This window comes from Tachyglossus aculeatus, chromosome Y4 (assembly GCF_015852505.1).
Source record: "Tachyglossus aculeatus isolate mTacAcu1 chromosome Y4, mTacAcu1.pri, whole genome shotgun sequence".
NCBI lineage: Eukaryota > Metazoa > Chordata > Mammalia > Monotremata > Tachyglossidae > Tachyglossus > Tachyglossus aculeatus.
In genome coordinates, this window is record NC_052096.1 from 1,867,622 (window position 1) to 1,894,742 (window position 27,121).

General features: G+C 58.7%; 2 protein-coding genes across 4 annotated transcripts in view; both read left to right on the forward strand.

Annotated features, from left to right (window-relative positions):
• The first annotated feature begins 272 nt into the window (after positions 1 to 272).
• STK19 (serine/threonine kinase 19) lies at positions 273 to 7,970 on the forward strand. Of its 3 annotated transcripts, none has more exons than XM_038768620.1 (7): positions 273 to 613; positions 3,161 to 3,327; positions 4,543 to 4,638; positions 6,274 to 6,413; positions 6,884 to 6,981; positions 7,192 to 7,342; positions 7,533 to 7,970. In XM_038768620.1, the coding sequence occupies exons 1-7, from the start codon at positions 385 to 387 to the stop codon at positions 7,576 to 7,578; spliced, it is 927 nt and encodes a 308-aa protein (XP_038624548.1). In that variant the 5' UTR covers positions 273 to 384; the 3' UTR covers positions 7,579 to 7,970. The 3 variants fall into 3 exon arrangements, with proteins under 3 accessions (XP_038624548.1, XP_038624550.1, XP_038624549.1); XM_038768622.1 differs by having other exon boundaries at positions 277 to 613; positions 3,185 to 3,327; XM_038768621.1 differs by having other exon boundaries at positions 278 to 613; positions 3,182 to 3,327.
• Positions 7,971 to 9,939: 1,969 nt separating this feature from the next.
• The window catches only part of LOC119946756 (complement C4-like), a 30,236-nt gene continuing 13,054 nt past the window's right edge, over positions 9,940 to 27,121 (forward strand). Inside the window, exons 1-20 of the mRNA XM_038768204.1 lie at positions 9,940 to 10,038; positions 10,431 to 10,629; positions 10,888 to 11,086; positions 12,873 to 12,943; positions 13,187 to 13,275; positions 14,008 to 14,090; positions 14,228 to 14,324; positions 14,626 to 14,731; positions 15,737 to 15,863; positions 16,623 to 16,738; positions 17,293 to 17,472; positions 17,578 to 17,763; positions 17,878 to 18,060; positions 19,108 to 19,272; positions 19,518 to 19,644; positions 19,758 to 19,841; positions 21,314 to 21,511; positions 21,609 to 21,723; positions 23,406 to 23,476; positions 25,494 to 25,633. Of these exons, the coding sequence (XP_038624132.1) occupies positions 9,974 to 10,038; positions 10,431 to 10,629; positions 10,888 to 11,086; positions 12,873 to 12,943; positions 13,187 to 13,275; positions 14,008 to 14,090; positions 14,228 to 14,324; positions 14,626 to 14,731; positions 15,737 to 15,863; positions 16,623 to 16,738; positions 17,293 to 17,472; positions 17,578 to 17,763; positions 17,878 to 18,060; positions 19,108 to 19,272; positions 19,518 to 19,644; positions 19,758 to 19,841; positions 21,314 to 21,511; positions 21,609 to 21,723; positions 23,406 to 23,476; positions 25,494 to 25,633 (2,601 nt within the window). The 5' untranslated portion in view covers positions 9,940 to 9,973. The remainder of the gene's footprint in view (positions 10,039 to 10,430; positions 10,630 to 10,887; positions 11,087 to 12,872; positions 12,944 to 13,186; positions 13,276 to 14,007; positions 14,091 to 14,227; positions 14,325 to 14,625; positions 14,732 to 15,736; positions 15,864 to 16,622; positions 16,739 to 17,292; positions 17,473 to 17,577; positions 17,764 to 17,877; positions 18,061 to 19,107; positions 19,273 to 19,517; positions 19,645 to 19,757; positions 19,842 to 21,313; positions 21,512 to 21,608; positions 21,724 to 23,405; positions 23,477 to 25,493; positions 25,634 to 27,121) is intronic.

Below are 27,121 nucleotides of genomic sequence, written 5' to 3' on the forward strand. Positions count from 1 at the left end.
CCCCACCAGGAGGTGGCGTGGCCTCCCTGAAGAGCGCGGCCTGGTCTCCCCCCAACCTTGGTGGGGCCGCCCAATCAGGCGCGCCGCCAGGGTGACGTCATGGCGCGCGAGGAGCCAATGCAGGCGCCGTCCTCGCCCCCACCAGGAGGGGGCGTGGTCTCCGTGAGGAGGGCAGCCTGGCCTCGCTCCCTCTGCGGCGAGGCCGCCCAATCAGGCGCGCCGCCCGGGTGACGTCACGGAGCGAGGAGCCAATGCGGACGCAGTCCCCGCCCCCCACCAGGAGGGGGCGTGGCTTCCCTGAGAGCGCGTCCTGGCCTCCCCCGTCCTCGGCGGGGCAGCCCAATCAGGCGCGTTGTCCTGGTGACGTCATGGAGCGAGGAGCCAATGCGGGCGCCGTGCCCGTCTCCCCCCGACGGTTGCCGCACCTCTGACGTCACTGAGCGGCCCCGGAAGTCCGGAGCCCCAGTTTCCCCCGGCTCGGCCGTTACGGGGCCCGGACGCCGGGGGGTCATGAGCCGGAAGCGACCCCGGCTGATCCCCGACACCTTCGGGCCCAAGCGGCAGCGGCGGCGGCAGGAGAACGGGGCGGAGGAGGAGCCGCGGGGCTGCCACGGTAACCATGGGAACGGGGGCGGGGGCGGTTGAACCGTGAGCCCGGCGGGAAGGAGCGCCCCCTACCGGCAAGAGCCCGGCGGGAAGGAGCGCCCCCTACCGGCACGAGCCCGGCGGGGAGGAGCGCCCCCTACCGGCACGAGCCCGGCGGGGAGGGGCGCCCCCTACCGGCACGAGCCCGGCGGGGAGGAGCGCCCCCTACCGGTACGAGCCCGGCGGGGAGGAGCGACCCCTACCGGCACGTGCCCGGCGGGTAGGAGCGCCCCCTACCGGCAAGAGCCCGGCGGGTAGGAGCGCCCCTTACCGGCAACATCCCGGCGGGTGGGAGCGCCCCCTAGCGGCAAGAGCCCGGCGGGGAGGAGCGCCCTCTAGCGGCAAGAGCCCGGCGAGTAGGAGCGCCCCCTACCGGCACGAGCCAGGCGAGTAGGAGCGCCCCCTACCGGCACGAGCCCGGCGGGTAGGAGCGCCCCCTACCGGCAAGAGCCCGGCGGGGAGGAGCGCCCCCTAGCGGCAAGAGCCCGGCGGGGAGGAGCGCCCCCTAGCGGCACGAGCCCGGCAGGTAGGAGCGCCCCTTACCGGCAACATCCCGGCGGGTAGGAGCGCCCCCTACCGGCAAGAGCCCGGCGAGTAGGAGCGCCCCCTAGCGGCAAGAGCCCGGCGGGGAGGAGCGCCCCCTACCGGCTCCCTACCGGAAAGTCCTCTGCTGAAGGACCTCGGATAAGTCTTTTTAATAATGGCATTTATTAAGCGCTTACTATGTGTCAAGCACTGTTCTAAGCGCTGAGAAGGTTACAAGGTGATCAGGTTGTCCCGTGGGGGGCTCACAGTCTTAATCCCCATTTGACAGATGAGGTAACTGAGGCCCAGAGAAGTGAAGTGACTTGCCCCAACTCACCCAGCTGACAGTTGGCGGAGCCGGGACTTGAACCCGTGGCCTCTGACTCCAAAGCCCGGGCTCCTTCCACTGAGCCACGCTGCTTCTCTAAGACAAAGGTCCCAGCGAGATTTGAACTCGGATCTCTGGATTCAAAGTTCAGCGTGCTAGCCATTACACCAAGGGACCACTAATTTTTCCACCTCTGAGCCTCAGGTGCCCATGTGGGACAGCGACGGTGTCCGTCCTGATTAGCCTGGACCCACTCCAGCGCTCAGTACAGCGCCTGGCACCTAATAATAATAATTGTGGTATTTGTTCAGCGCTTACTATGTGCCAAGTACTGTTCTAAGCGCTGGGGGAAATACAAGGTCATCGGATTGTCCCACGTGGGGCCCACGGTCTCCATCCCCGTTTTCCGGATGAGGGAACTGAGGCCCAGAGAATAATGGTAATAATAATGATGATGGCGTTTGTTAAGCGCTTACTATGTGCGAAGAACTGTTCTGCCCAAAGTCACCCAGCTGACAAGTGGAGGAGCCGGGATTAGAACCCATGACCTCCGACTCCCAAGCCCGGGCTCTTTCCACTGAGCCTAGTAGGTGCTTGGACCGTGGCCAACCTGTTCATTCATTCATTCAATTGTATTTATTGAGCGCTTCCTGCTGTACTAAGCGCTGGGGAAGTACAAGTTGGCACCATAATATGAACTCATAATCTGTCCCAGCACTTAGAATTCATTCAGTCGTATTTATTGAGTGCTTACTGTGTGCAGAGCACTGGACTAAGCGCTTGGGAAGGACAAGTTGGCAACATAATATGAACTGGTAATCTGTCCCAGCGCTTAGAATTCATTCAGTCGTATTTATTGAGTGCTTCCTGTGTGCAGAGCACTGGACTAAGCGCTTGGGAAGGACAAGTTGGCAACATAATATGAACTGGTAATCTGTCCCAGCGCTTAGAATTCATTCAGTCGTATTTATTGAGCGCTTACTGTGTGCAGAGCACTGTACTAAGCGCTTGGGAAGGACAAGTTGGCAACATAATATGAACTGGTAATCTGTCCCAGTGCTTAGAATTCATTCAATCGTGTTCATTGAGCGTTTATTGTGTACAGAGCACTGTACTAAGCGCTTGGGAAGGACAAGTTGGCAACCTAATATGAACTCGTAATCCGTCCCAGCGCTTAGAATGATGTGTGGCACATCTTACCTCCTTCCCTTCCCCACAGCACCTGTATATATGTATATATGTTTGTGCATATTTATTACTCTACTTATTTATTTATTTTACTTGTACCTATCTATTCTATTGGTTTTATTTTGTTAGCATGTTTGGTTTTGTTCTCCGTCTCCCCCTTCTAGACTGTGAGCCCGTTGTTGGGTAGGGACCGTCTCTGTATGTTGCCAACTTGGACTTCCCAAGCGCTTAGTCCGGCGCTCTGCACACGGTAAGCGCTCAATAAATACGATTGATGATGATGATAGTGCGCGCTTAACCAGTGCCATGATTATTATTGTTCATTCGATCGTATTTATTGAGCGCTTGCCGTGTGCAGAGCACTGGACTAAGCGCTTAGTGTTATTGTTAAGCGTTTAACAAACGGCACTAATAAAACCGGGGGTCAGGGGTCGGGGCTGCCGCCCCTCAGTGACCCCTGCCCCCCCCCCCCAGTGACCCCTGTCCCCCCAACAGCAGGCCCGGGCGCCGTGCGGGGGGCGTTGCGGGAGCTGGGCGGCCTCTTCCCCCGCCGCCTGTTCGAGGACGCGCTGCCCCCGATCGTGCTGAAGAGCCAAATCTACAGCCTCGTGCCCGACCGGACGGCGGCGGACCGGCAACTGGTGAGCGCCGACCCCTGACCCCTGACCTCCAGGAAGCCCACCCCACAGCCGCCGACCCTAGGGGCCAGATGGGCGGTATACTGAACGCTTGGGAGAGTCCACAAGTCGAGAATAATTCTGGTACGCGTTAAGGGCTCGCTGTGTGTCGGGCACTGTACTGAGCGCTGGGACGGATGCAGGCCGATCGGTTTGGCACCCGGGACTCGCAGTAGTAGAAGTAGTAGAAGCAGCGCGGCTCAGTGGAGAGAGCCCGGGCTTTGGAGCCGGAGGTCATGGGTTCCAATCCCGGCTCTGCCAATTGTCTGCTGTGTGACTCTGGGCAAGTCACTTCACTTCTCTGGGCCTCAGTTACCTCCTCTGTAAAATGGGGATTAAGACTGTGAGCCCCCCCGTGGGACAACCTGATCACTTTGTAACCTCCCCAGCGCTTAGAACAGTGCTTTGCACATAGTAAGCGCTTAATAAATGTCATTATTATTATTATTATTATTATTAGTACGATCTAGGGGCCCGTTTCCTATCCAGAGATCAGGGGTGTTGCCCTTCCCCCTTAGACTGGAGTCCCGCGTCCCGCCTGATGGTCTTTTGTCCACCCCAGCGCTTAGCACAGTGTTTAGCCCACAGTGCTTTGCGCATAGTAAGCGCTTAATAAATGCCATTATTATTATTATTATTACCGCCCCCACGTTGGGCTGCCTGCACTGAGATCTCGGGGGGAGGAGATTCCGCAGCGTGGCTCCGTGGAAAAGAGCCCGGGCTTTCGAGGCAGAGGTCATGGGTTCAAATCCCGGCTCTGCCCATTGGCAGCTGTGTGACTTTGGGCAAGCCACTTCACTTCTCTGGGCCTCGGCTCCCTCATCTGGAAAATGGGGATGGAGACCGTGAGCCCCCCATGGGACAACCTGATCACCCTGTAACCTCCTCAGCGCTTAGAATCAATCAATCGTATTTATTGAGCACTTACTATGTGCAGAGCACTGTACTAAGCGCTTGGGAAGTACAAATTGACAACACATAGAGACAGTCCCTACCCAACAGTGGGCTCACAGTCTAAAAGGGGGAGACAGAAGAACGGTGCTTGGCACGTAGTAAGCGCTTAATAAATGCCATCATTATTATTATTATTATTATTATTATTATTCCCCTCGGCCCGCTCCGAGCCGCCATAGGTGGTCTGACTCTGGGGGTCCCCGGCCCCCTTCTCCCCGACGACAGAACGAGCTGCGGGAGCAGGGGGAGGTCCGGCTGTTCCAGCTGGGATTCGACGCCGATGCCCAGGGGATCGTCTTCACGGAGGACTTCAAGGCGAAGGTGGGGCGGGGGGCCGGACCCGGGGGGGGGGGGGGGGCCCAGGGAATCAATCAATCAATCAATCAATCGTATTTATTGAGCGCTTACTGTGTGCAGAGCAGGGAAGCGATGGAGTCAGCGAGGGGGGTCCGGAGTAAGCACGGTTTTTCCCGCCCCACCCCTCCAAGGGAGTTTCCGGGACCCAGGGGACGGCAAGGCCGACCCTCCCAGCCCTAGGAGAAGCAGCGTGGCTCAGTGGGAAGAGCCCGGGCTTTGGAGTCAGAGGTCACGGGTTCAAATCCCAGCCCCACCGCTTGTCTGACTTTGGGCAAGTCGCTTCACTTCTCCGGGCCTCGGTGACCTCACCTGGAAAACGGGGGTTGAGACTGTGAGCCCCCCACGTGGGACAACCTGATCACCTTGTAAGCTCCCCAGCGCTTAGAACCGTGCTTTGCACATAGTAAGTGCTTAATAATAATAATGGCATTTATAAAGCACTTACTATTTGCAAAGCACTGTTCTAAGCGCTGGGGAGGTTGCAAGGTAATCAGGTTGTAAATGCCATTATTATTATTATTAAAATGGGGATTAAGACTGTGAGCCCCACGTGGGACAACCTGATCACCTTGTATTCCCCCGCCACAGTGCTTAGAACCGTGCTTTGCACATAGTAAGCGCTTAACAAATGCCACTATTATTATTATTATTATCATTAGGAGATGGTGGGGGGCAGGTTGTCGGACGTGCAGGGGGGGATTTTAGTCCGGCAAGGGTTCAGTGCTGCAGTGTAAAGGCAAGCAGGAGGGGGAAGGAGCTGAGGTGGAAGCAGCGTGGCTCAGTGGAAAGAGCCCGGGGTTTGGAGTCTGAGGTCAAGGGTTCAAATCCCGGCTCCGCCAATTGTCAGCTGTGTGACTTTGGGCAAGTCACTTCACTTCTCTGGGCCTCAGTTCCCTCATCTGTAAAATGGGGATGAAGACTGTGAGCCCCCCGTGGGACAGCCCGATCACCTTGTATCTTCCCCAGCACTTAGAACAGTGCTTTGCACATAGTAAGCGCTTAATAAATGCCATTATTATTAGGTGGGCAGGATTAGGGGAAGCAGCGTGGCTCAGTGGAAAGAGCCCGGACTCTGGAGTCAGAGGTCAGGGGTTCAAATACCGGCTCCACCAATTGTCAGCTGTGGGACTTGGGCAAGCCACTTAGCTTCTCTGGGCCTCAGTTCCCTTATCTGTAAAATGGGGATGAAGACTGTGAGCCCCCCGTGGGACAACCCGATCACCTTGTATCTTCCCCAGCGCTTAGAACAGTGCTTTGCACATAGTAAAAGCGCTTAATAAATGCCATTATTATTAGGTGGGCAGCATTAGGGGTTGGGGAGGGACTGTCTCTATATGTTGCCAGCTTGTACTTGGGAAGTGCTCTGCACACAGTAAGTGCCCAATAAATGCGATTGATTGATTAGGGGGGCAGATTGTATCTGAGGGCCTGCGAGGGCCGGAGCATGGGAAGCCTGGGCGTCGGGCCACTTGGCCGGGGGCAGGGGAGGGAATGGGGCAGGAGAGCAGGTGGCAGAGATGGGGGAGGGCAGGCGGAGAAGGCCCCTGGTGGCACGGGGAGGGCCGGGGGTGGGGACCCAGACAACCATCTTCCCGCCAGGCATTGGTGGCGTCTGGGGGGCGGAAATGTGAGGGGACGGTGAAGCGCTTCCTGGACTCGGTGCTCCCGGCCTGTGGGGACCTCAGCTTCCAGCAGGAGCAGATGGCCCAGACTTTTGGCTTCCGAGACCAGGAGATCACGTGAGTTGCGACCTCCCCCCCCGGAGCCCCACCCCGCCATGAGTCCTGCCCCCCCCAGCCCCCGACTCCCCGTCACAGAGCCCTCTAAGTTTATCGGCTGGGGACGTGTCCGCTAATTCCGTCGGATGGTATTCTCCCAAGCGCTTAGTGCTCAGTTAATTCCACTGATTGATCGTCCCCACATACACACACTGGAAAATGGGGCTTTTCCAGCCCCACAGTCCTCCCGAGGCGACAGTGGTCCGAACAGTCGTAGCCCGGTTCCCCGCCCCAGCCTTCCAGTCACCCGTCTGGGCCTGGGGTTTGTCGCTCCTGCCCATCCATCGGAGGACACAATGGAACCATCGGATTCCCGCTCCCTTCCCCGAAACTGGGCCCCTGGTCTGCCCCGAGCCGCAGGGCCGGCCCCGGTGACCCCCCCAAGTTAGCTGGCCCGGCCCATCCTCTCCCGCTCCTTCCCGCTCCTCCAGGCAGCTGGTGAATGCCGGAATCCTGACCGTGCGGGACGCCGGGAGCTGGTGGCTGGCAGTGCCCGGGGCCGGGAGATTCGTCAAGGTTTTTGTCAAAGGTACGCCACACTCCCCGCCCGGTCCCTCTCCCAGCGGCCTCTCTGCCCCGTTGCCCCGCTTCCTGCCCTCTCCCAGCAGCCTCTCTGCCACCTGCCGCCTTGCCCCGTGCCCTCCCCGTCACGTGCCCGGCAGCCCGTGGCACGGGGGAAGGGGCCGGGGGCGGCACCTGACGCCTTCCCTGCGTCCCCGTCGCGGTGGTCTCCCCGCAGGGCGCCAGGCAGTGCTGGGGATGGTGCGGAAGGCGCGGTACCGGCAGCTGCTCCTGGCGGAAGTCCTGTCCCGGCGGCGGGCCCCGGCCACCGTGCCCCTGGGCCTGGCCTACCACGTCCACGACCTCATCGGGGCCCAGCTGGTAGACTGGTCAGTGCCTGCCCCGTCCCCTCTGCCAGAAACGGACCCGTCCAGACCGGGGCCCGTCCTGTCGCGATCCCCGCCCCCAAAGAGTAGAACAGTCTCCCCCCACCCAAGATGCGAGTTCTCCCCTTCCCCGACCCCCCGCGGCTCCCGTCTCCCCCGTGTCCGAGACCGCAGCCGCCTTCCTTCCCTGCAGCGTCCCCACCACCTCCGGGACCCTCCTCCGCCTGCCAGAGACGTGAAGGACGTTCTGACCCGCGGACCCTCCCCATCCCGCCCCCCGGGGCACTGGGCCTCGGGGGACCTCAGGGGAGCCGCACGTGCCCCTTCCCGGAGACTGGAGACTGCGGGTGGAGCAAGCGGAGGTGGCGGGAGCACTTTCAGCGGGCAGGGCAAAGCAGGGCAGAGGGCCCCCCGGGGCGGCTTGGAAGAAGTCTGGCCACGGAGCCTCTTGGGCCCCGTGAGGCCGAGCCCCTCGAGGCCGGGGCCGGGGTTGGCGGGGCCTAGCAGAGGCCCGGATGGGGTCCGGGCCGTGCAGATGTGTGGATTGAGCTTTGCGTGCAGGGTTGGGGTCACACTCTCTCTCTCTCTCTCCCCCTCCCCTTGGTTTGGGATCAGCCCAATAAAGTCCTCCCAGCTGCTGGGCGTGGAGTGGTGTCCATTTATCAGAGAGGAGCCCAACACAGGGGCGGGATGGGTCCAGAGGACTGCCTCCTCTCTGACCTCCTGCCTCCTGTTTCTCCTGCTCCAGTCCCTACTGCACTCACTCTGCTGCTCCAAAAAACGCTCAGGCCGTGTTTCCCCACTCCTCAAGACCCTTCAGTGGTTGCCCATCCACCTCCGCCTCAAACAGAAACGCCTCACCATCGGCTTTAAAGCCTTCAATCCCCTCATCCCTTCCTCACCATCAGCTTTAAAGCCCTCAATCCCCTCATCCCTTCCTCACCATCAGCTTTAAAGCCCTCAATCCCCTCACCCCTTCCTACCTCACTTCGCTATTCTCCCAATATCACCTAGCCAACACACTTGGTTCCTCTTAATGCTAACCCTCTCACCGTGCCCCGATCTCTCCTATCCCACCACCCACCTCACGCCCACATCCTGCCTCTGGCCCGGAATGCCTTCCGTCCTCATATCCGACAGGCAGCGGCTCTCCCCCGCTTCAAAGCCTCCGAGAGGCCTTTCCCGACTAAGCCCCTCCTTTCCTCTTCTCCCACCCCCTTCTGTGTCGCCCTCGCGTTTGGATTTTCCCCTTTCGGTAACCCCCACCTTCAGCCCCCCGCACTTACGTAAATATCCGTAATTTATTCTTCTAGACTGCGAGCCTACTGTTGGGTAGGGACCGTCTCTATATGTTGCCAACTTGGACTTCCCAAGCGCTTAGTCCAGTGCTCTGCACACAGTAAGCGCTCAATAAATGATTGATTGATGTATATTAACGTCTGCCTCCCCCTCTAGACTGTAAGCTTCTCGTGGGCAAGGAACGTGTCTACCAACTCTGTTACTGTCCTCTCCTGGGTGCTCAGTCCAGTGCTCCACACACCGTAAGTGCTCAATAATAACGATTGTTTGAGGGGACGGCTGAGGCCGGTCCCTCCCCCAGTGAGGCCGGCCTTGAGCCCCAGCTGCGGAGGTCAGTCTGGTCAACGGGTCAGCGGCCTCCCGGCGCTGGGGCCCCCTTTCCTCCCGGCTTTGGGTGATTCAGCCAGGGCTAGCAACTGGGTTCAGGAGCCAGCCTGGGGTGGCCCAAGACCCCTTCCTAACCCCACTGGTCCTGCCCAGCCCTCAGTCGATCATTCGACGTGCGGAGTGCTGGACTGGACGATCCAACAAAGTCGGTATCGACGCTCCCTGCCCACGATGAGCCTCCTGTCTTGACGAGCAGCAAGGCGTAGTGGATAGAGCAAAGACTACGGAGTCGGAAGCTCATGGGCTCTGTGACCTCGGGCGAGTCACTTTACTTCCCCAGGCCTCAGTTCCCTCATCCTGTAAAATGGGGATTGAGACCGTGAGCCCCACGTGGACTGAGGCTGTGTCCAACCCGATCTGCTTGCATCCACCCCGGCGCTTAGTACGGTGCCTGACGCGTGGTAAGCGCTTAACAAATACCACAATCATTATTAGAAGCGGGGGAGACAGGCATTGGTGTAAACAATTATGTATAGTCAATATAAATGCTCAGTGCTGAGGGCAGAGGCAGGAGGGATGGACCCCTGTCCCCGGGGAGCTGACGGTCCAGGGAGGACAGGAGGAAGAAGAGGGAGGAAGGTGGAAAGCAGGGGTTAAAAGACGGAGGGGCAGGGGCCCTCCACAAGCCAACTCTTGGCTTCCAGGGCCTGTTCGGGCAGCCTGCCACCGCCCCCCCACCAACACACACAGAGCGGGCCGTGCCTGGCAACCAGTGCTCGCTTCTCCCTAGCCCCCCGCCCCCCACGCCTCCCTGAGGGGGGAGGGGGCGTCATCAGTTTGCTTTTCCCCAAAATCACATGATTTCCCGGGACGGTGCCCGGTATTGGGGGGCAGGGGCGGAGCGAAGTCCAAGTGTCTATCTGGCTCCGGCCTCGGGCGGTAGGGCAGAGGGGAGCGGGCGGCCGGACGGACAGACAGTGGGCACCTCCAGCCTTCCTCCCCGGCTCCATGAGGCTCCTCTGGGGCCTGCTGTGGGCCTTGGGCCTCCTGGCCCTGAGCCAGCAGGAGCCAAGGTGATGGGGCCCGGGCCCTGAGGGGGGATAGGGTGGGGGGCAGCGAGGGGAGTGGGGGGGATGCCACTGGGGAGCAGCGGGGATCTGGGGGAGCTGAGGAGTAGTCGGGGCGAGGGCGTGGGGGGCCTGGGGAAGCGGCGGGGGTGGAGGAGACGGAGTCTGGGGAGCAGCAGGAGGTTTGGGGGGTGGGAGAGCGGGGGTTGGGTCCTTGGGGGGGCAGTAGACATGAGGGAGCCGGGGTTTGGGGAGCAGAGGGGAGGGGGCTGGGTCCCTGGGGAGCGATGAGAGTCGGGGGAGGCTGGGTCCCTGGGCAGCAGGGTTGGGGGGCTGAGGAGCACTTGCAGGGGATGTGTGCGTCTGAGCGGCGGCTGACCGGCCGGTCCCGGGCGCAGGCTGCTGCTGCTGGCTCCCAGGGTGGTCCACCTGGGCGCACCGCTGTCCGTGTCGGTGCAGCTGCAGGGCCTGGCCCCCGGCCAGCGGGTCTCGGGCACCGTCTACCTCAGGAACCCCAACGACGTCCACGTCCCCTGCTCCCCCGAGGTCCCCTTCCACATGGACGCCGACAAAGACTTCCTGCTGCTCCAAGTGAAGGTACCGGCCTGGGCCCCGGGCCCCGGCCCCGTCCGCGGCCTTTTCCCCCGGCCCGGGCCTGGGCCCGTGACCGGCTCCTCCTCTGGGGCAGGGAACGCGTCCGAGGTATCGCCCTGCCCCAAGCGCCGCGCGCAGCAAGCGCTCAAACCGTACGATTGACCGACGGCACGTCCGCGGCCCCGTCCGTGTCCCCGGGTGTCCCGTGGGCCGGGCCCGTGGCTGAGCACCCCCCTCCTCGCCCCCCCACAACCCGTGCAGGTGCCGGCGTTGCAGGCCTCGGCCTGCGGCCTGACGAAGCTCCGCGGGGCCCCGCGCATGCAGCTGATAGTGAAGTCTCCATGGCTGCGGGAGAGCGGCGGGAGCACCGACACCCGGGGCCTCCACCTGCTCTTCTCCTCCCGCCGGGGCTTCCTCTTCCTGCAGACCGACCAGCCCGTCTACAACCCCGGGCAGCGCGGTACCCGGGGACGGGACCGACGGCGGGCGGCGGGAGGCCGGGGTCCGGCCCGGGGGAGACACTTCATTCCATCCTATTTAATGAGCGCTCACTGTGTGCAGAACACTGGACTAAGCGCTCAGGAGAGGACAGTACAACGGGAAACACAGCGAGCTGATGGTCTAGACCCGCTGCCTGCCCACCCCCTGTTCTCAAGACATTTACCGATGCCCCCCGCACACACACACACTTCTTACAAGATAAACCCAAGTGATGATATTTATGGGGCTTGTACTTCCCAAGCGCTTAGTACAGTGCTCTGCACACAGTAAGCGCTCAATAAATACGATTGATGATGATGATGATGATGGAGCCCTTACCTTGTGCAGAACACTGGACTAAGCTCCTAGGAGAGTCCAATACAACTGAGTCACTAGACACATTCCCTGCCCACGTTCAGTGGTGTTTATTGAGCACTTACTAGGTCCAGATCACTGTACTAAGCGCTTGGGAGAGTGCAATACGACAGAATTAGCAGACACATTCCCTGCCCACAGTCAATCGTATTTATTGAGGGCTTACTGTAAACAGAGCACTATCCTAAGCGCTTGGAAGAGCACAATACAACGGTTGGTAGACATATTTCCTACCCACTGCTTATATATTTCGCCAGAACAAATAATAATAATAATAATGATAGCATTTATTAAGCGTGTGCAAAGCACTGTTCTAAGCGCTTGCTATTCTCCTATAGATGGCTGCTTTTACAGAATAAACTGGTTCCTGGCACATGCCCCACATTTCTTAAATGGGAATTTGTTAAGGGCTTCCTGTGTGCCAGGCACTGTACTAAACACTGGAGTAGATACAAACTAATCAGACTGGACACAGTCCGTGTCCCACACGGGGCTCGCAGTCTTAATCCCCATTTTGCCAACGAGGGAACCGAGGCCCGGAGAGGTGAAGCGACTTGCCCAAGGTCACACAGCAGACAAGTGGCAGAGCTGGAATTAGAACTTGGGTCCTCTGGTTCTAAGACTCTTTCCACGAGGCCACGCTGCTTCCCTGCTGAATTAATTTACCGCTGATCCTTCCCTAATCAGCACGTCGGGATACGCTTCCCGACTCTACACACACCTCGTTCAGGATAAACTTACTGCTTGTAGACCTGTCTTATACAAAAATAATTGGCTGCTTGCGTGTGCAAGTGTATCAGAATACGCTTCCCGACTCTACACACACCTCGTTCTGGATAAACTTACTGCTTGTAGACCTGTCTTATACAAAAATAATTGGCTGCTTGCGTGTGCAAGTGTATCAGGATACGCTTCCCGACTCTACACACACCTTGTTCTGGATAAACTTACTGCTTGTAGACCTGTCTTATACAAAAATAATTGGCTGCTTGCGTGTGCAAGTGTATCAGGATACGCTTCCCGACTCTACACACACCTTGTTCTGGATAAACTTACGGCTTGTAGACCTGTCTTATACAAAAATAATTGGCTGCTTGCGTGTGCAAGTGTATCAGAATACGCTTCCCGACTCTACACACACCTTGTTCTGGATAAACTTACTGCTTGTAGACCTGTCTTATACAAAAATAATTCGCTGCTTGCGTGTGCAAGTATATTGTTCTACTGGACTCTCCCAAGCGCTTAGGACGGTGCTCTGCGCACGGTAAGCGCTCAATACATACGACCGACTGACTGACCTCCTCTAGCTGCCGGGGGTGCAGAGAGAGAAGAGTGGGTCTGGGGGCTGCATCCTTCCTCCTGCTGACGCCCCTTCCCCCTTCTCTCACCAGTTCGTTTCAGGGTCTTTGCGCTGGATCACACGATGCGCCCATCCTTGGATCCCGTCACGATCACCGTCCAAGTGAGACCCCCGTCCCCAAAACCCCGCCGCCCTCCTTACAGCGGGTGGTCCCCCTCCAGTAGCCCCCCACCCAGTTCCCTGACCCCCAAATCCATTCCCCCCTCCCCACCCCCACCTCGGGACCAGGCCTGGGGTCCTGACGGCCGGTGCGGGGTAGGCTGTGGTCCTGGTCATATCCCACCCCCCTCCAGGATGACCCTTGACCCCCCCAAGATGACCCCTGACCCCTCCTCTCCCCCACAGAACGCCCTGGGGCTTCAAGTGCGGCGGAAGGAGATGTTCTCCCCAAAGTCCATCCTACAGGATGACCTGCTGATCCCCGATATCTCCGAGTGAGTCACCCTGGGGGCCCTCTGAAGTCGGGGGTCCCCCTTTCTCCCTCTCACACTCAGGACCTTGGGACCCTCCCAGTCAGTCCCCACGACACCCCCTCAGGGACCCTTCGATCAATCGATCGATCCATCCTTCACTGGAATTTATTGAGCGCCTACTGTGTGCAGAGCACTGGACTAAGCGCTTGGAAGAGGACAACAGAGCGGGTATTCAATCCATCTTTCAATCAGTGGTTTTTATCGAGTAATTACTGTGGGCACAGCACTGGACCAGACGCTTGGGAGAATAAGACAGAGACGGTAATCAATCCATCATTCAGTGGTATCTTTTGAGTGCTTACTGTATTACGCGCTTGGAAGAGTACAGTTTAACAGAGTTGGTCAATCAATCAATCAATCGTATTTATTGAGCGCCTACTGTGTGCAGAGCACTGTACTAAGCGCTTGGGAAGTACAAGTTGGCAACATATAGAGACGGGCCCTACCCAACAGTGGGCTCACAGTCTGGTCATCAATCGATCAGTGGTATTTATTGAGCACTTACTGTGTGTAGAGCACATACTAAGCACTTGGGAGAGGATGATACAACAGTGTTGGTAGGCATGTTCCCTGCCCACAGGGAGCTTCCAGTCTAGAAGGGGGGAGATCCACGTTAAAATAAATCTCAGCCCCCACCCCCACCCCGAGATCCCCAAATTCTGGACGGAGCCCCTCCCCCATCCTCCTCCCTAGGCCCGGAACCTGGAAAATCTCAGCCCACTTCTCCAACGCCCCGGACTCGAACCGCAGCGTGGAGTTTGAGGTGAAGAAATATGGTGAGAGCTGTGGGGACCGGATGCTGGGGCCCTCTGGGGTTTGGAGTGGGAGGCCGGGGTCCTTGGGGGTGGAGGGTGAATGGGATGGCGGGGTCCCTGAGCTCTTGTGAGGAGTCCTCGGCCGTGCTCCCCGACAGTTCTCCCCAACTTTGAGGTGAAGATCACCCCCGAGCAGTCCCACATCCTGGTCACCCCCAATGACATCAGCGACGTGACTTTGGAGATCGAGGCCAAGTAAGCCCGTCCCCCGACCCCTCTTCTTCTCCCTCTCTGAGCCTTCTAGACTGTGAGCCCACTGTTGGGTAGGGACTGTCTCTCTATGTTGCCAACTTGGACTTCCCAAGCGCTTAGTCCAGTGCTCTGCACACAGTAAGCGCTCAATAAATACGATTGATTGATTGATTGATTGATTGTCTCCCCGTGCTGTCCCACCACTCCTCCCGTGCTCCCCATCCCTACTCCGGTGCCCCCGCTTTCTCCCCGCGTTGTGTCCCGTCCCGTCCCCGGCTGACCCCGGGCCCCGGGCCCCCGGCAGGTACGTGTACGGGCGGCCGGTGCAGGGCGTGGCCTACGTGCGCTTTGGGATCCTGCCCGAGGGCGGCCAGAAGTCCTACCTCCGCGGCCTGGAGAAGCAGCTCAAGGTGGGGCGAGGGGCGTCGGTGGGCGGAGCCTAGAGCCGAGTGGGCGGGGCTTGCAGGCGTGTGGGCGGGGCCTGGAGGCCTGGGGCGGAGCAGATTGGACTGTGGGCGGGGCCTGGAGGGCGGGGGGCGGAGCCGATTGGACTATGGGCGGGGCCTGGAGGTTTGTGGGCGGGCCCTGGAGGTCCGAGGGCGGAGCAGATTGGACTGTGGGCGGGGCCTGGAGGTTTGTGGGCGGGTCCTGGAGGCCTGGGGGCGGATCCGGCTGGACCGTGGGCGGGGCCTGGAGGTTTGTGGGCGGGGCTTGGAGGTCTGTGGGCGGGACCTGGAGGTTTATGGGCGGGGCCTAAAGGTTTGTGGGCGGGGCCTGGAGGTCTGTGGGCGGAGCCTGGAGGTCTGCGCAGAGCAGATTGGACTGTGGGCGGGGCCTGGAGGTTTGTGGGCGGGACCTGGAGGTTTATGGGCGGGGCCTAAAGGTTTGTGGGCGGGGCCTGGAGGTCTGTGGGCGGGGCCTGGAGGTCTGAAGGCGGAGCAGATTGGACTGTGGGCGGGGCCTGGAGGTTTATGGGTGGGGCCTAAATGTTTGTGGGCGGGGCCTGGGCGGAGCCGGCTGGGCTGTGGGCGGGGCCTCAAGGTGGTGGGCGGGGCCTAGAGGTCTGGGCGGGGCCTGGGGGTTTGTGGGCGGGACCTAGAGGTCGATGGGCGGAGCCTGGAGGTCTGAGGGCAGAGCAGATTGGACTGTGGGCGGGGCCTGGAGGTTTGTGGGCGGGGCCTGGGGTCCCAGGGCAGAGCTGATTGGACTGTGGGCGGGGCCTCAGGGCGGTGGGCGGGGCCTCAGGGAGGCGGGTTGTGGGCGGGGCCTGGGGGGGGTCTGTGGGCAGAGCCGGTGGGGCTGTGGGCTTGTACTTGTACTTCCCAAGCGCTTAGTCCAGTGCTCTGCACACAGTAAGCGTTCAATAAATACGATTGATTGATTGATTGATTGATTGATTGATTGGTCCCTGGCAGCTGGAGGAGGGCAAGTGCTCTGTGCTGCTAGCGGGGGCCAACCTGTCCGCCGCTCGGGAGAAATTCTCCAGCGCCGCCCTCCTTGACTCTCGCCTCTACGTGGCCGCCTCCGTCATCGAGTCCCCCGGTGCGTCTCCCTTGGGACCCCAGGACCCCGGGACCCCGATGCGTCTCTCAGCCTCTAATCCCCAGCTGTGTCTCTCTGGCTCTGCTGCCGCTGGTCTCCCTCCCCGGCTCTCCCTCAGTCTCTGATCATCCCCCCGCGGGTCTCTCAGTCTCTGGTGTGAGGCCGCCGTCGGGTAGGGACCATCTCTCTATGTGGCCACCTTGGACTTCCCAAGCACTTAGTCCAGTGCCCTGCAGACGGTAAGCGCTCCATAAATAGGACTGAATGAATGGGGGAACAAGGTCGACCCCCTGGCCTGGAATGCCCTTCCTCCACACATCCACCAAGCTAGCTCTCTTCCTTCAAAGCCCTACTGAGAGCTCACCTCCTCCAAGTGGCCTTCCCAGACTGAGCCCCCTTTTCCCTCTGCTCCTCCGCATCCCCCCGCCCTACCTCCTTTCCCTCCCCGAAGCATCTGTGTATATGTTTGGAGATTCATTACGCTATTTATTTAACTTGTACAGATTTACTATTCTATTTATTTTGTTAACGATGTGCATTTAGCTGTAATTCTATCAGTTCTGACGACTTGACACCCGTCCAGGTGTTTTGTTGTCTGTCTCCCCCTTCTAGACTGTGAGCCCATTGTTGGGTAGGGACCGTCTCGATATGTTGCCGACTACTTCCCAAGCGCTTAGTACAGTGCTCCGCACACAGTAAGCGCTCAATAAATACTGTTGAATGAATGAATGGGGGAATGATGTCCCCGCGTCTCTGCAGGAGGGGAGCTGGAAGAAGCCGAGTTAACCTCCCTGCGCTTCGTGTCGTCCCCGTGGTCCCTGGACCTCGGCGCCACCAAGAGACACCTCGTGCCCGGGACTGCCTTCCTGCTGCAGGTCGGGACCCCGGGACCCCGGGGCCCCAAGACCGACCGGACGGGCGGCGGGTGCACGGCTGTGGGCCTGGCGTTGTGTGCACCACTGACTGCTGTGTGCGTGTGAAGATGGTGTGTCCACGCGCATGGCTGTGTGCGTGGCACTGTGTGTGCATAGGGGGGATCATGGGTCTGTGTCAGTGTCGTTGGGTGTGCATGGGGGGATCATGGGTCTGTGTCAGTGTGGTTGGGTGTGCATAAGGGGATCATGGGTCTGTGTGCGAATGATTGTGTGTGCATGGGATCATGGGTCTGTGTGAGTGTGGTTGTGTGTGCATAGGGGGGATCATGTGTCTGTGTGCGTGTGACTGTGTGCATGGGGGTCATGGGTCTGTGTGTGTCTGGTTGTGTGTGCATAGGGGGATCATGGGTCTGTGTGGGTGAGGTTGTGTGCCCGTGTGGGGACGATGTGTCTGCCCTTAGGGCCGGGTGCAGGCGTCGACGGGCTCTCGGCGTCCTTGTCCCCCCCGTCCCGCTGGCTGGCGGTGACCGGAGGGCGACATCCACACGGTGCAGGCCCTGGTCCGCGATGTGTCCGGCTCCCCGGCCCCCGGCATCCCCGTCCACGTCTCCGCCCAGTTCACCCCGCGGGGGTCCCCCGCCGCCGCCGCCGCCCCCCAGCTCCTCACCGACGCCAAGGGCAGAGTCACCATCCCCATCAACACCCCCCGCAACGTCCAGGAGCTCAACTTGGCCGTAAGCGGGGGCTGCCGGGGCACCGGGGGGGCGGGCGGGGGACCCGCCAGAGGCTTGGGGTCCCCCGGTAGGCCGTTAAGAGGCGTTCTTGCCTGTCGTTCGCAGGTGTCGGCGGGCACCACCTACCCGGCAAAGGCCTCCCTCACCGCCCGCACCCCCAACACGGGGGGCTTCGGCTTCCTGTCCATCGAGAGGCTCAACCTCCGGGACCCCCGCCCCGGGGAGACCCTCAGCCTGGAGCTAAGGGCCGTCAGCGCGGACCCCTCCGCCTTCCGACACTTCTACTACATGGTGAGGAGGGTCGGGAGCTGGGGAGGACCAGGCCAGCGGCCTAGAGAGATGGGGGAGACTGTGGCGGGGCAGAGAGTGAGCCCCTCTCTTCCTCCTCCTCCCGCCCCCAATCAGGTCCTGCACAAGGGCCAGATCGTGTCCGTGAACCGCGTGGCCCGGGCCCCCGTGACCTCGGTCTCCGTCCTGGTCACGGAGGAGCTGGCCCCCGCCTTCCGCTTCGTCGCCTTCTACACCCAGCAGGGCCGCGCCGTGGCCAACTCCATCCACGTGACCGTGGAGGGAACCTGTCTGGGCCTGGTAGGGCGAGGGGGGACGCGGGGCGGAGCTGGGAGAGCTGGGGACCTAGGCAGGGCGGAGCTGAGGGAGCTGAGGCCCGGGGGGAGAGCTGGGGGAGCCGACGGGGGCAGAGCTGGAGGAGCTAAGGGGGGCCGGGGGGGGAGCTGAGAGAGCTGGGGAGCTGAGGGAGCTGAAGGGCCGAGGGGGCAGAACGGGGACGGGGTTGGGGCAGCCGGGCAGGGGGAGCTGAGGGGGGAGAGCTGAGGGGGCAGAGATGAGGGGGATATCTGGGGGAGCTGAGGCAGGGGGGAGAGCTGGGAGAGTTGAGGGGGCAGAGCTGGGGGAGATGGGGGATATCTGGGGAGCTGAGGCAGGGGGATAGCTGGGAGAGCTGAGGGGGCAGAGATGAGGGGGGTATCTGGGGGATGGCTGGGAGAGCTGAGAGGGCAGAGCTGGGGGAGCTGGGGGGATATCTGGGGGAGCTGAGGCGGGGGATAGCTGGGACAGCTGAGGGGGCAGAGCTAGGGGAGCTGAGGCAGGGGGGATAGCTGGGAGAGCTGAGGGGGCAGAGCTGGGGGAGATGGGGAATATCTGGGGGAGCTGAGGCAGGGGGATAGCTGGGAGAGCTGAGGGGGCAGAGATGGGGGAGAGCTGGGGGAGCTGAGGCAGGGGATAGCTGGGAGAGCTGGGGGAGATGGGGGATATCTGGGGGAGCTGGGGGGGGGGATAGCTGGGAGAGCTGAGGGGGCAGAGCTGGGGAAGATGGGGGATATCTGGGGGAGCTGAGGGGGGGATAGCTGGGAGAGCTGAGGGGGCAAAGCTGGGGGAGATGGGGGATATCTGGGGGAGCTGAGGTGGGGGATAGCGGGGGGAACTAAGGGGGCAGAGCTGGGGGAACTGAGGGGGTGTGCCTGGGGACAGGCCAGCGGAGAGGGCAGGGTCAGGTGTGTGTGCGTGTGTGTGTGTGTGTGTGTGTGTGTGTGTGTGTGTGTGTTTGGGGGGGGGGGGTCTCCGGCCCCCCGACTCACTTGGGTGTCGCCCGCCCGGCGTCGGTGTCCCCCGGCTTAGCTGGAGCTGGGGCTGGAGAGCTCCGGGACCCTGCGGCCCAGCGACAAGCTGCGGCTCAAAGTGCGCACGGACGGGAAGGCCACGGTGGCCCTGTCCGCCACCGACACCGCCGTCTTCGCCGTCAGCCGGAAGGCCCAGAGACAAGCGCGCCTCGACATGGCCAAGGTGGGCCGGCCCTCCCCTGGCCCCTGCCCCCTCCGTGCCCCCCGCGGCCCGTCCTCCTCTTCCCCCTGCCCACTGGTCCCTGCCCCCCGCCTCTCCTGGCTCGGCCTGACCCCGTCCCTCCGTCAATCAATCAATCAATCGTATTTATTGAGCGCTTACTGTGTGCAGAGCACTGTACTAAGCGCTCGGGAAGTACAAGTTGGCAACATATAGAGACAGTCCCTACCTCCGTCCCTCCCGTCCAGGTCTTCGACGCCATAAACAGCTACGACCTGGGCTGCGGGCCGGGGGGCGGACAAGACACCATCAACGTCTTCCAGGCGGCCGGACTGGCCTTCTCCTACGGCAACAACTACAGCCCCCAAAGGAGCAGTGAGAGCGGCCGGGGGGCGACCCGAGGGGGCCTTGGGGGGAGCGGCCCGGGGGCCGGGGGCCAGGGAGAGAGGGAGGCCTGGCCCCAGCTCCGCTCCTCCGCCTCCCCAAAGGTTTGAAGTGCCCCACTGAGGAAGAGGAGGAGAAGAGGAGGGTCCGGAGGAGCGCCGAGATGAGGAAGAAGATGCAGGACCTGAGTGAGGCCGGGGACCGGGGGCGGACAGAGGGGAAGCAAGAGGGGCCGGGTCACCGGGTCCAGCCCCCTGCCTCTGGGACGCAGCAGGTCCACCCCCGAGTCTAACCACAGTCCCTCCCGCTTTCCGGCCCACCCGCCCGCCTCCTCGCCGGGTCCGGGCACGCCGGGAGCCTCCCCCTGCTTCATGCAGAGAAGCACCGTGGTTCAGTGGAAAGAGCCCGGGCTTTGGAGTCAGAGGTCATGGGTTCAAATCCCAGCTCCACCACTTGTCAGTTGTGTGACTCTGGGCAAGTCACTTAACTTCTCTGGGCCTCAGTTCCGTCATCCGTAAAATGGGGATTAAGACTGTGAGTCCCACGTGGGACAGCCTAATCACCTTGTACCCTCCCCAGTGCTTAGAACAGTGCTTTGCACATAGTAAGCGCTTAATAAATGCCATTATTATTATTATTATTCATCCCATCGCATTTATGGAGCGCTCACTGGGAGCGGAGCACTGGACTAAGCGCTGGGGAGAGTCCCATCCAACAATGAACAGGCCCACTCCCTGTCCAGCTCGAGCTGACGGGGAGGAAAGGGGCTCAGAGTCCAGGGGCAGGGCTCGACCCTTCCTCTCTTCCCCTCTCTTTTCTTTTAGACTGTGAGCCCACTGTTGGGTAGGGACCGTCTCTATATGTTGCCAACTTGGACTTCCCAAGCGCCTAGTACAGTGCTCTGCATCATCATCATCGTATTTATTGAGCGCTTACTATGTGCAGAGCACTGTACTAAGCACTTGGGAAGTACAAATCGGCAACATATAGAGACAGTCCCTACCCAACAGTGGGCTCACAGTCTAAAAGGGGGAGACAGGGAACAAAACCAAACATACTAACAAAATAAAATAATAGAATAGATACGTACAAGTAACATATCATCTCATAACATAGCATCTCATAACATATCATCATCATATCATCTCATAACATCATCATCATAACAGTGCTCTGCACATAGTAAGCGCTCAATAAATACGATTGATGATGATGATGATGATGATGATGATGATGATGAGGGCTCACCTCCTCCAGGAGGCCTTCCCAGACTGAGCCCCTTCCTTCCTCTCCCCCTCGTCCCCCTCTCCATCCCCCGATCTTACCTGCTTCCCTTCCCCACAGCACCTGTACATATGTATATATGGTTGTACATATTTATTACTCTATTTATTTATTTATTTTACTTGTACATTTCTATCCTATTTATTTTATTTTGTTGGTATGTTTGGTTCTGTTCTCCATCTCCCCCTTTTAGACTGTGAGCCCACTGTTGGGTAGGGACTGTCTCTATGTGTTGCCAATTTGTACTTCCCAAGTGCTTCGTACAGTGCTCTGCACATAGTAAGCGCTCAATAAATACGATTGATTGATTGATGATATCATTAAGCACCCAGTAAGCGCTCAATAAATACGATTGATTGATTGATTTCCCCCGCAGTGGATCGATACACCACGCGGGAGGCCCAGCGTTGCTGCAAGGACGGGATGACCTCGCTGCCCATGAAGCGAAAATGCGAGGAGCGGGCAGCCCGCGTCCCCTCGCCCGCCTGCCGCCAGCCCTTCCTCGACTGCTGTCGCTTCGCCGTCCAGCTGAGCAAGGCCCAGGGCCACCGGAGTAGCCACGGGCTGGCCCGAGGTGCGGGGGGCCGGCCGGGGGGCGAGGGGGCCTGCCCCGGGCCTGGGCTGGGGGGGGAAAAGGGTCTGCACCCACGCCCGCCCTCGCCCTCCCCCAGCCCAGAACGCCTGGCAGCAGGAGGAAGAGCTGGTCAACGAAGATGACATCTACCTCCGGAGCTACTTCCCGGAAAACTGGATGTGGGAACTGATGGACGTCAACGGCGTCAAACGGTGGGGGTGATGAGGATGATGATGGTATTTGTCAAGCGCTTACTACGTGCAAGGCACTGTTCTAAGCGCTGGGGGGGGTCCCACGTGGGGCTCCCAATCTTTAATCCCCATTTTGCAGATGAGGCCCAGAGAAGTTAAGTGACTTGCCCCAAGTCACACAGCCGCGTGTGTGTGCGTATATCTGTGTAGGTGTCTGATCCCACTGCTGACACCAGACTGAGCCCCCCCCCTTTTTCCCCTTCCTCCCTCTCCCCATAATAATAATAATGGCATTTATTAAGCGCTTGCTATGTGCAAAGCGCCGTTCTAAGCGCTGGGGAGGTAACAAGGTGATCAGGTTGTCCCACATGGGGGCTCACAGTCTCAATCCCCATTTTCCAGATGAGGTGACTGAGGCCCAGAGAAGTGAAGTGACTTGCCCAAAGTCACACAGCTGACAATTGGTGGAACTGGGATTTGAACCCATGATCTCTGACTCTAAAGCTCGGGCTTTTTCCAAATGAGTCGCGCTGCTTCTCTACCCCCTTCCCCGCCCTACGGCGCTTGTATATATTTGTACATATTTATTACTCTATTTTATTAACGGTGCGTATATAGCCATAATTCTATTAATTCTGACGGTATCGACACCTGTCTGTTTTGTTTTGTCGTTTGTCTCCCCCTTCTAGACTGTGAGCCCGGTGTTGGGTAGGGACCGTCGCTGTCTGTTGCCGAATTGTACTTCCCAAGCGCTTAGTAAAGTGCTTTGCACACAGTAAGCGCTCGATAAATACGATTGAATGAATGGAAGTGTGTGTAGGTGTGTGTGTGTGTGTCTATGTGTGCAGGTGGGTGTATATATGCACGTGTGTAGGTGGGTGCATTTTGTGCGTGTGTGTGTATGTGCAGGTGGGTATATATATATATATGCGCCTGTGAATGTGTGCAGGTGGGTGTATATATGCACCTGTGTAGGTGGGTGCGTTTGTGCGTGTGTGCGAGAAGCAGCGTTGCTCAGTGGAAAGAGCCCGGGCTTTGGAGTCAGAGGTCATGGGTTCGAATCCCGACACCGCCACATGTCTGCTGTGTGACCTTGGGCAAGTCACCTCACTTCTCTGAGCCTCAGTTCCCTCATCTGTAAAATGGAGATGAAGACTGTGAGCCCCCCGTGGGACAACGTGATCACCTTGTCTCCCCCCGCTACCAGCGCTTAGAACAGTGCTTTGCACATAGTAAGCGCTCAACAAATGCCATTGTTATTATTATTTATGTGCAGGTGGGTATATCTATATAATATAGAATATATATATTATATCCAGGTGCTGTGGGGAGGGGAAGGAGGTAGGGTGGGGGGATGGGGAGGAGGAGAGGAAAAGGGCGGCTCAGTCTGGGTTGAGGTGTTGAGCTTCTGACAATAACAGACCTGGGTTCTAATTTCACTCCACCACTTGTCTGCCGTGTGACCTTGTGCGAGTCACTTCCCTTCCCTCTGCCCCAGTTTGCTCGCCTGTGAAATGGGAACTTTGAGACTGAGCCCGTTGTTGGGTAGGAACGCCCGTAGGCCTGTTTGCTGCGGGAGGACAGGGACGGGGTTCTCGGGGGGTCTTCGCCGTGGGGTGGGGGGCCGCTCTCAGGCCAGGCAATAGGGTGCGGGGGTGACCCACTCCCATCTGTCGCTCCTCTCTCCCCTTCCCCTCCCACAGGAAGGATTTTCCCGTCCCCGACTCCATCACCACCTGGGAGATCCGGGCGGTGAGTCTGTCCCCACAGAAAGGTGAGAGGCCCCCCGCCCCGGGCGCCCCCCACCCCCAGCCCCCTTCCCCTCCGTCGACCGGGCTCCCCTCGCCGCTCCACCGGACACACGGGCCCAAACCACCGGTCGGAGGCCCAGGCCGGGCCCGGGACCCCGAAGGCCCCATGGCTCCTTCACCCAGAGAGACCTTGGGTCTCCGGGTGGGGAGGGGAAGGAGGTAAGGCCGGGGGGATGGGGAGACGAGGGATTCATTCATTCATTCATTCATTCAATCGTATTTATTGAGCGCTCACTGTGTGCAGAGCACTGTACTGAGCGCTTGGGAAGTCCAATTTGGCAACATATAGAGACGGTCCCTACCCAACAGTGGGCTCACAGTCTCACTGCTAGAGGGGAGGGGGGTCTCTGTGGGGGGCATTCATTCAATCGTATTTATTGAGCGCTTACTGTGTGCAGAGCACTGTACTAAGCGCTTGGGCAGTCCAAGTTGGCAACATAGACGGTCCCTACCCAACAGCAGGCTCACAGTCTCACTGCTTGAGGGGAGGGGGGTCTCTGTGGGGGGCATTCATTCATTCATTCAGTCGTATTTATTGAGCGCTCACTGTGTGCAGAGCACTGGACTAAGCGCTCGGGAAGTCCAAGTTGGCAACATAGAGAGACGGTCCCTACCCAACAGCGGGCTCACAGTCTAGAAGGGGGAGACAGACGACAAAACAAAACATATTAACAAAACAAAACGAACAGAATAAATATGTACAAGTAAAATAAGTAAATAAATAGAGTAATAAATATGTACAAACATATATGCAGGTGCTGTGGGGAGGGGAAGGAGGTAAGGTGGGGGGATGGGGAGACGGGGGATTCATTCATTCATTCATTCATTCATTCAATCGTATTTATTGAGCACTCACTGTGTGCAGAGCACTGTACTAAGCGCTTGGGAAGTCCAATTTGGCAACATAGAGAGACGGTCCCTACCCAACAGTGGGCTCACAGTCTCGCTGCTAGAGGGGAGGGGGGTCTCTGTGGGGGGCATTCATTCAGCCGTATTTATTGAGCGCTTACTGTGTGCAGAGCACTGTACTAAGAGCTTGGGCAGTCCAAGTTGGCAACATAGTGAGACAGTCCCTACCCAACAGCGGGCTCACAGTCTCACTGCTTGAGGGGAGGGGGGGTCTCTGTGGGGGGCATTCATTCATTCATTCAATCGTATTTATTGAGCGCTCACTGTGTGCAGAGCACTGGACTAAGCGCTCGGGAAGTCCAAGTTGGCAACATAGAGAGACGGTCCCTACCCAACAGCGGGCTCACAGGCTAGAAGGGGAAGACAGACGACAAAACAAAACATATTAGCAAAACAAAACGAACAGAATAAATATGTACAAGTAAAGTAAGTAAATAAATAGAGTAATAAATATGTACAAACATATATGCAGGTGCTGTGGGGAGGGGAAGGAGGTAAGGCGGGGGAATGGGGAGACGGGGGATTCATTCATTCATTCATTCATTCAATCGTATTTACTGAGCACTCACTGTGTGCAGAGCACTGTACTAAGCGCTTGGGAAGTCCAATTTGGCAACATAGAGAGACGGTCCCTACCCAACAGTGGGCTCACAGTCTCGCTGCTAGAGGGGAGGGGGGTCTCTGTGGGGGGCATTCATTCAGCCGTATTTATTGAGCGCTTACTGTGTGCAGAGCACTGTACTAAGAGCTTGGGCAGTCCAAGTTGGCAACATAGTGAGACAGTCCCTACCCAACAGCGGGCTCACAGTCTCACTGCTTGAGGGGAGGGGGGGTCTCTGTGGGGGGCATTCATTCATTCATTCAATCGTATTTATTGAGCGCTCACTGCATGCAGAGCACTGGACTAAGCGCTTGGGAAGTCCAAGTTGGCAACATAGAGAGACGGTCCCTACCCAACAGCGGGCTTACAGGCTAGAAGGGGGAGACAGACAGGATGGAGGACCCTGGAGGGCCTCCCTCCCTGCTCCCCGCCCCTCGGGGCTCTGAGTGTTTTGGCCGCCCCCCCGGCAGGGCTGTGCGTGGCGCCCCCCGTCCAGGCCCGGGTGTTCAACGAGTTCCACTTGCACGTCAGCCTGCCCCGCTCCGTGCACCGCTTCGAGCAGCTGGAGTTGCGGCCCGTCCTCTACAACTACCTGGACCGAGACCTGCCCGTGAGAGCCGCAGGACGCCCCCCACCCCGGGCACCCCCGGGACAGCTGCCGCGCGGGGGGACGAATAATAATAATAATAATAATAATAATGGCATCGATTAAGCGCTTACTATGTGCAAAGCACTGTTCTAAGTGCTGGGGAGGTTACAAGGCCATCAGGTTGTCCCACGGGGGGCTCACAGTCCTAATCAGTCAATCAACCAATCAATCGTATTTATTGAGCGCTTACTGTGTGCAGAGCACTGTATTAAGCGCTTGGGAAGTCCAAGTTGGCAATCTTAATCTTAGTCCTAGAGAAGCAGCATGGCTCAGTGGAAATCCATCCATCAATCAATCAATCCGTCGTATTTATTGAGCGCTTACTGTGTGAGGAGCACCGGACTAAGCGCTTGGGAAGCCCAAGTTGGCAGTCTTAATCTTAGTCCTAGAGAAGCGGCGCGGCTCAGTGGAAATCCATCAATCAATCAATCAATCCGTCGTATTTATTGAGCGCTTACTGTGTGAGGAGCACCGGACTAAGCGCTTGGGAAGCCCAAGCTGGCAACATAGAGAGACGGCCCCTACCCAACAGCGGGCTCGCAGTCTAGACGGAGCCCGGGCTTTGGAGTCACGGGTCACGGGTTCGAATCCCTACCCCGCCACTTGTCAGCTGGGTGACTTTGGGCAGGTCGCTTCACTTCTCTGGGCCTCAGTTCCCTCATCTGGAAAATGAGGATTAAGTCTGTGAGCCCCACGTGGGACAACTTGATTACCTTGTACCTACCCCAGCGCTTAGAACGGTGCTTTGTACATATTACTCTATTTATTTCATTCAATCGTATTTATTTATTTTACTTGTACATATCCTATTTATTTTATTTTGTTAATATGTTTTGTTCCGTTCTCCGTCACCCGCTTCTAGACTGTGAGCCCACTGTTGGGTAGGGACCGCCTCTCTATGTTGCCACCTTGGACTTCCCAATCAATCAATCAATCGTATTTACTGAGCGCTTACTGTGTGCAGAGCACTGTACTAAGCGCTTGGGAAGTACAAGTTGGCAACAACTTATACTTGTACAACTTGTACCATCCCAAGCGCTTAGTCCAGTGCTCTGCGCACAGCAAGCGCTCCGTAAGTACGACTGAATGAATAGTAAGCATGGCTCAGTGGAAAGAACACGGACTTTGGAGTCAGAGGTCGTAGGTTCAAATCCCTGCTCCGCCACTTGTCTGCCGGGTGACTTTGGGCAAGTCACTTCACTTCTCTGGGCCTCAGTTACCCCATCTGTAAAATGAGGATGAAGACTGTGAGCCCCCTGTGTGGGACAACCTGATCACCTTGTATCTATCCCAGCGCTTAGAGCAGTGCTCAGCACATAGTAAGCGCTTAACAAATGCCATTAAAAGGAAAATAGTAAGCGCTTAATAAATGCCGTCGTCTATTATGAATCCTCATTTTCCAGATAAGGGAACTGAGGCCTAGAGAAGTGACTGGCCCGCAGTCACCCA

What these genes read in the sequence shown, in the direction of transcription:
- STK19 (XM_038768620.1), top strand. Translation starts at nt 385, where the DNA reads ATGCGGGCGCCGTGCCCGTCTCCCCCCGACGGTTGCCGCACCTCTGAC. An exon ending in CGGAGGACTTCAAGGCGAAG is followed by an intron (nt 4,639 to 6,273) that starts GTGGGGCGGGGG and finishes TCTTCCCGCCAG; the next exon opens with GCATTGGTGGCGTCTGGGGG. An exon ending in GGGGCCCAGCTGGTAGACTG is followed by an intron (nt 7,343 to 7,532) that starts GTCAGTGCCTGC and finishes CCTTCCCTGCAG; the next exon opens with CGTCCCCACCACCTCCGGGA.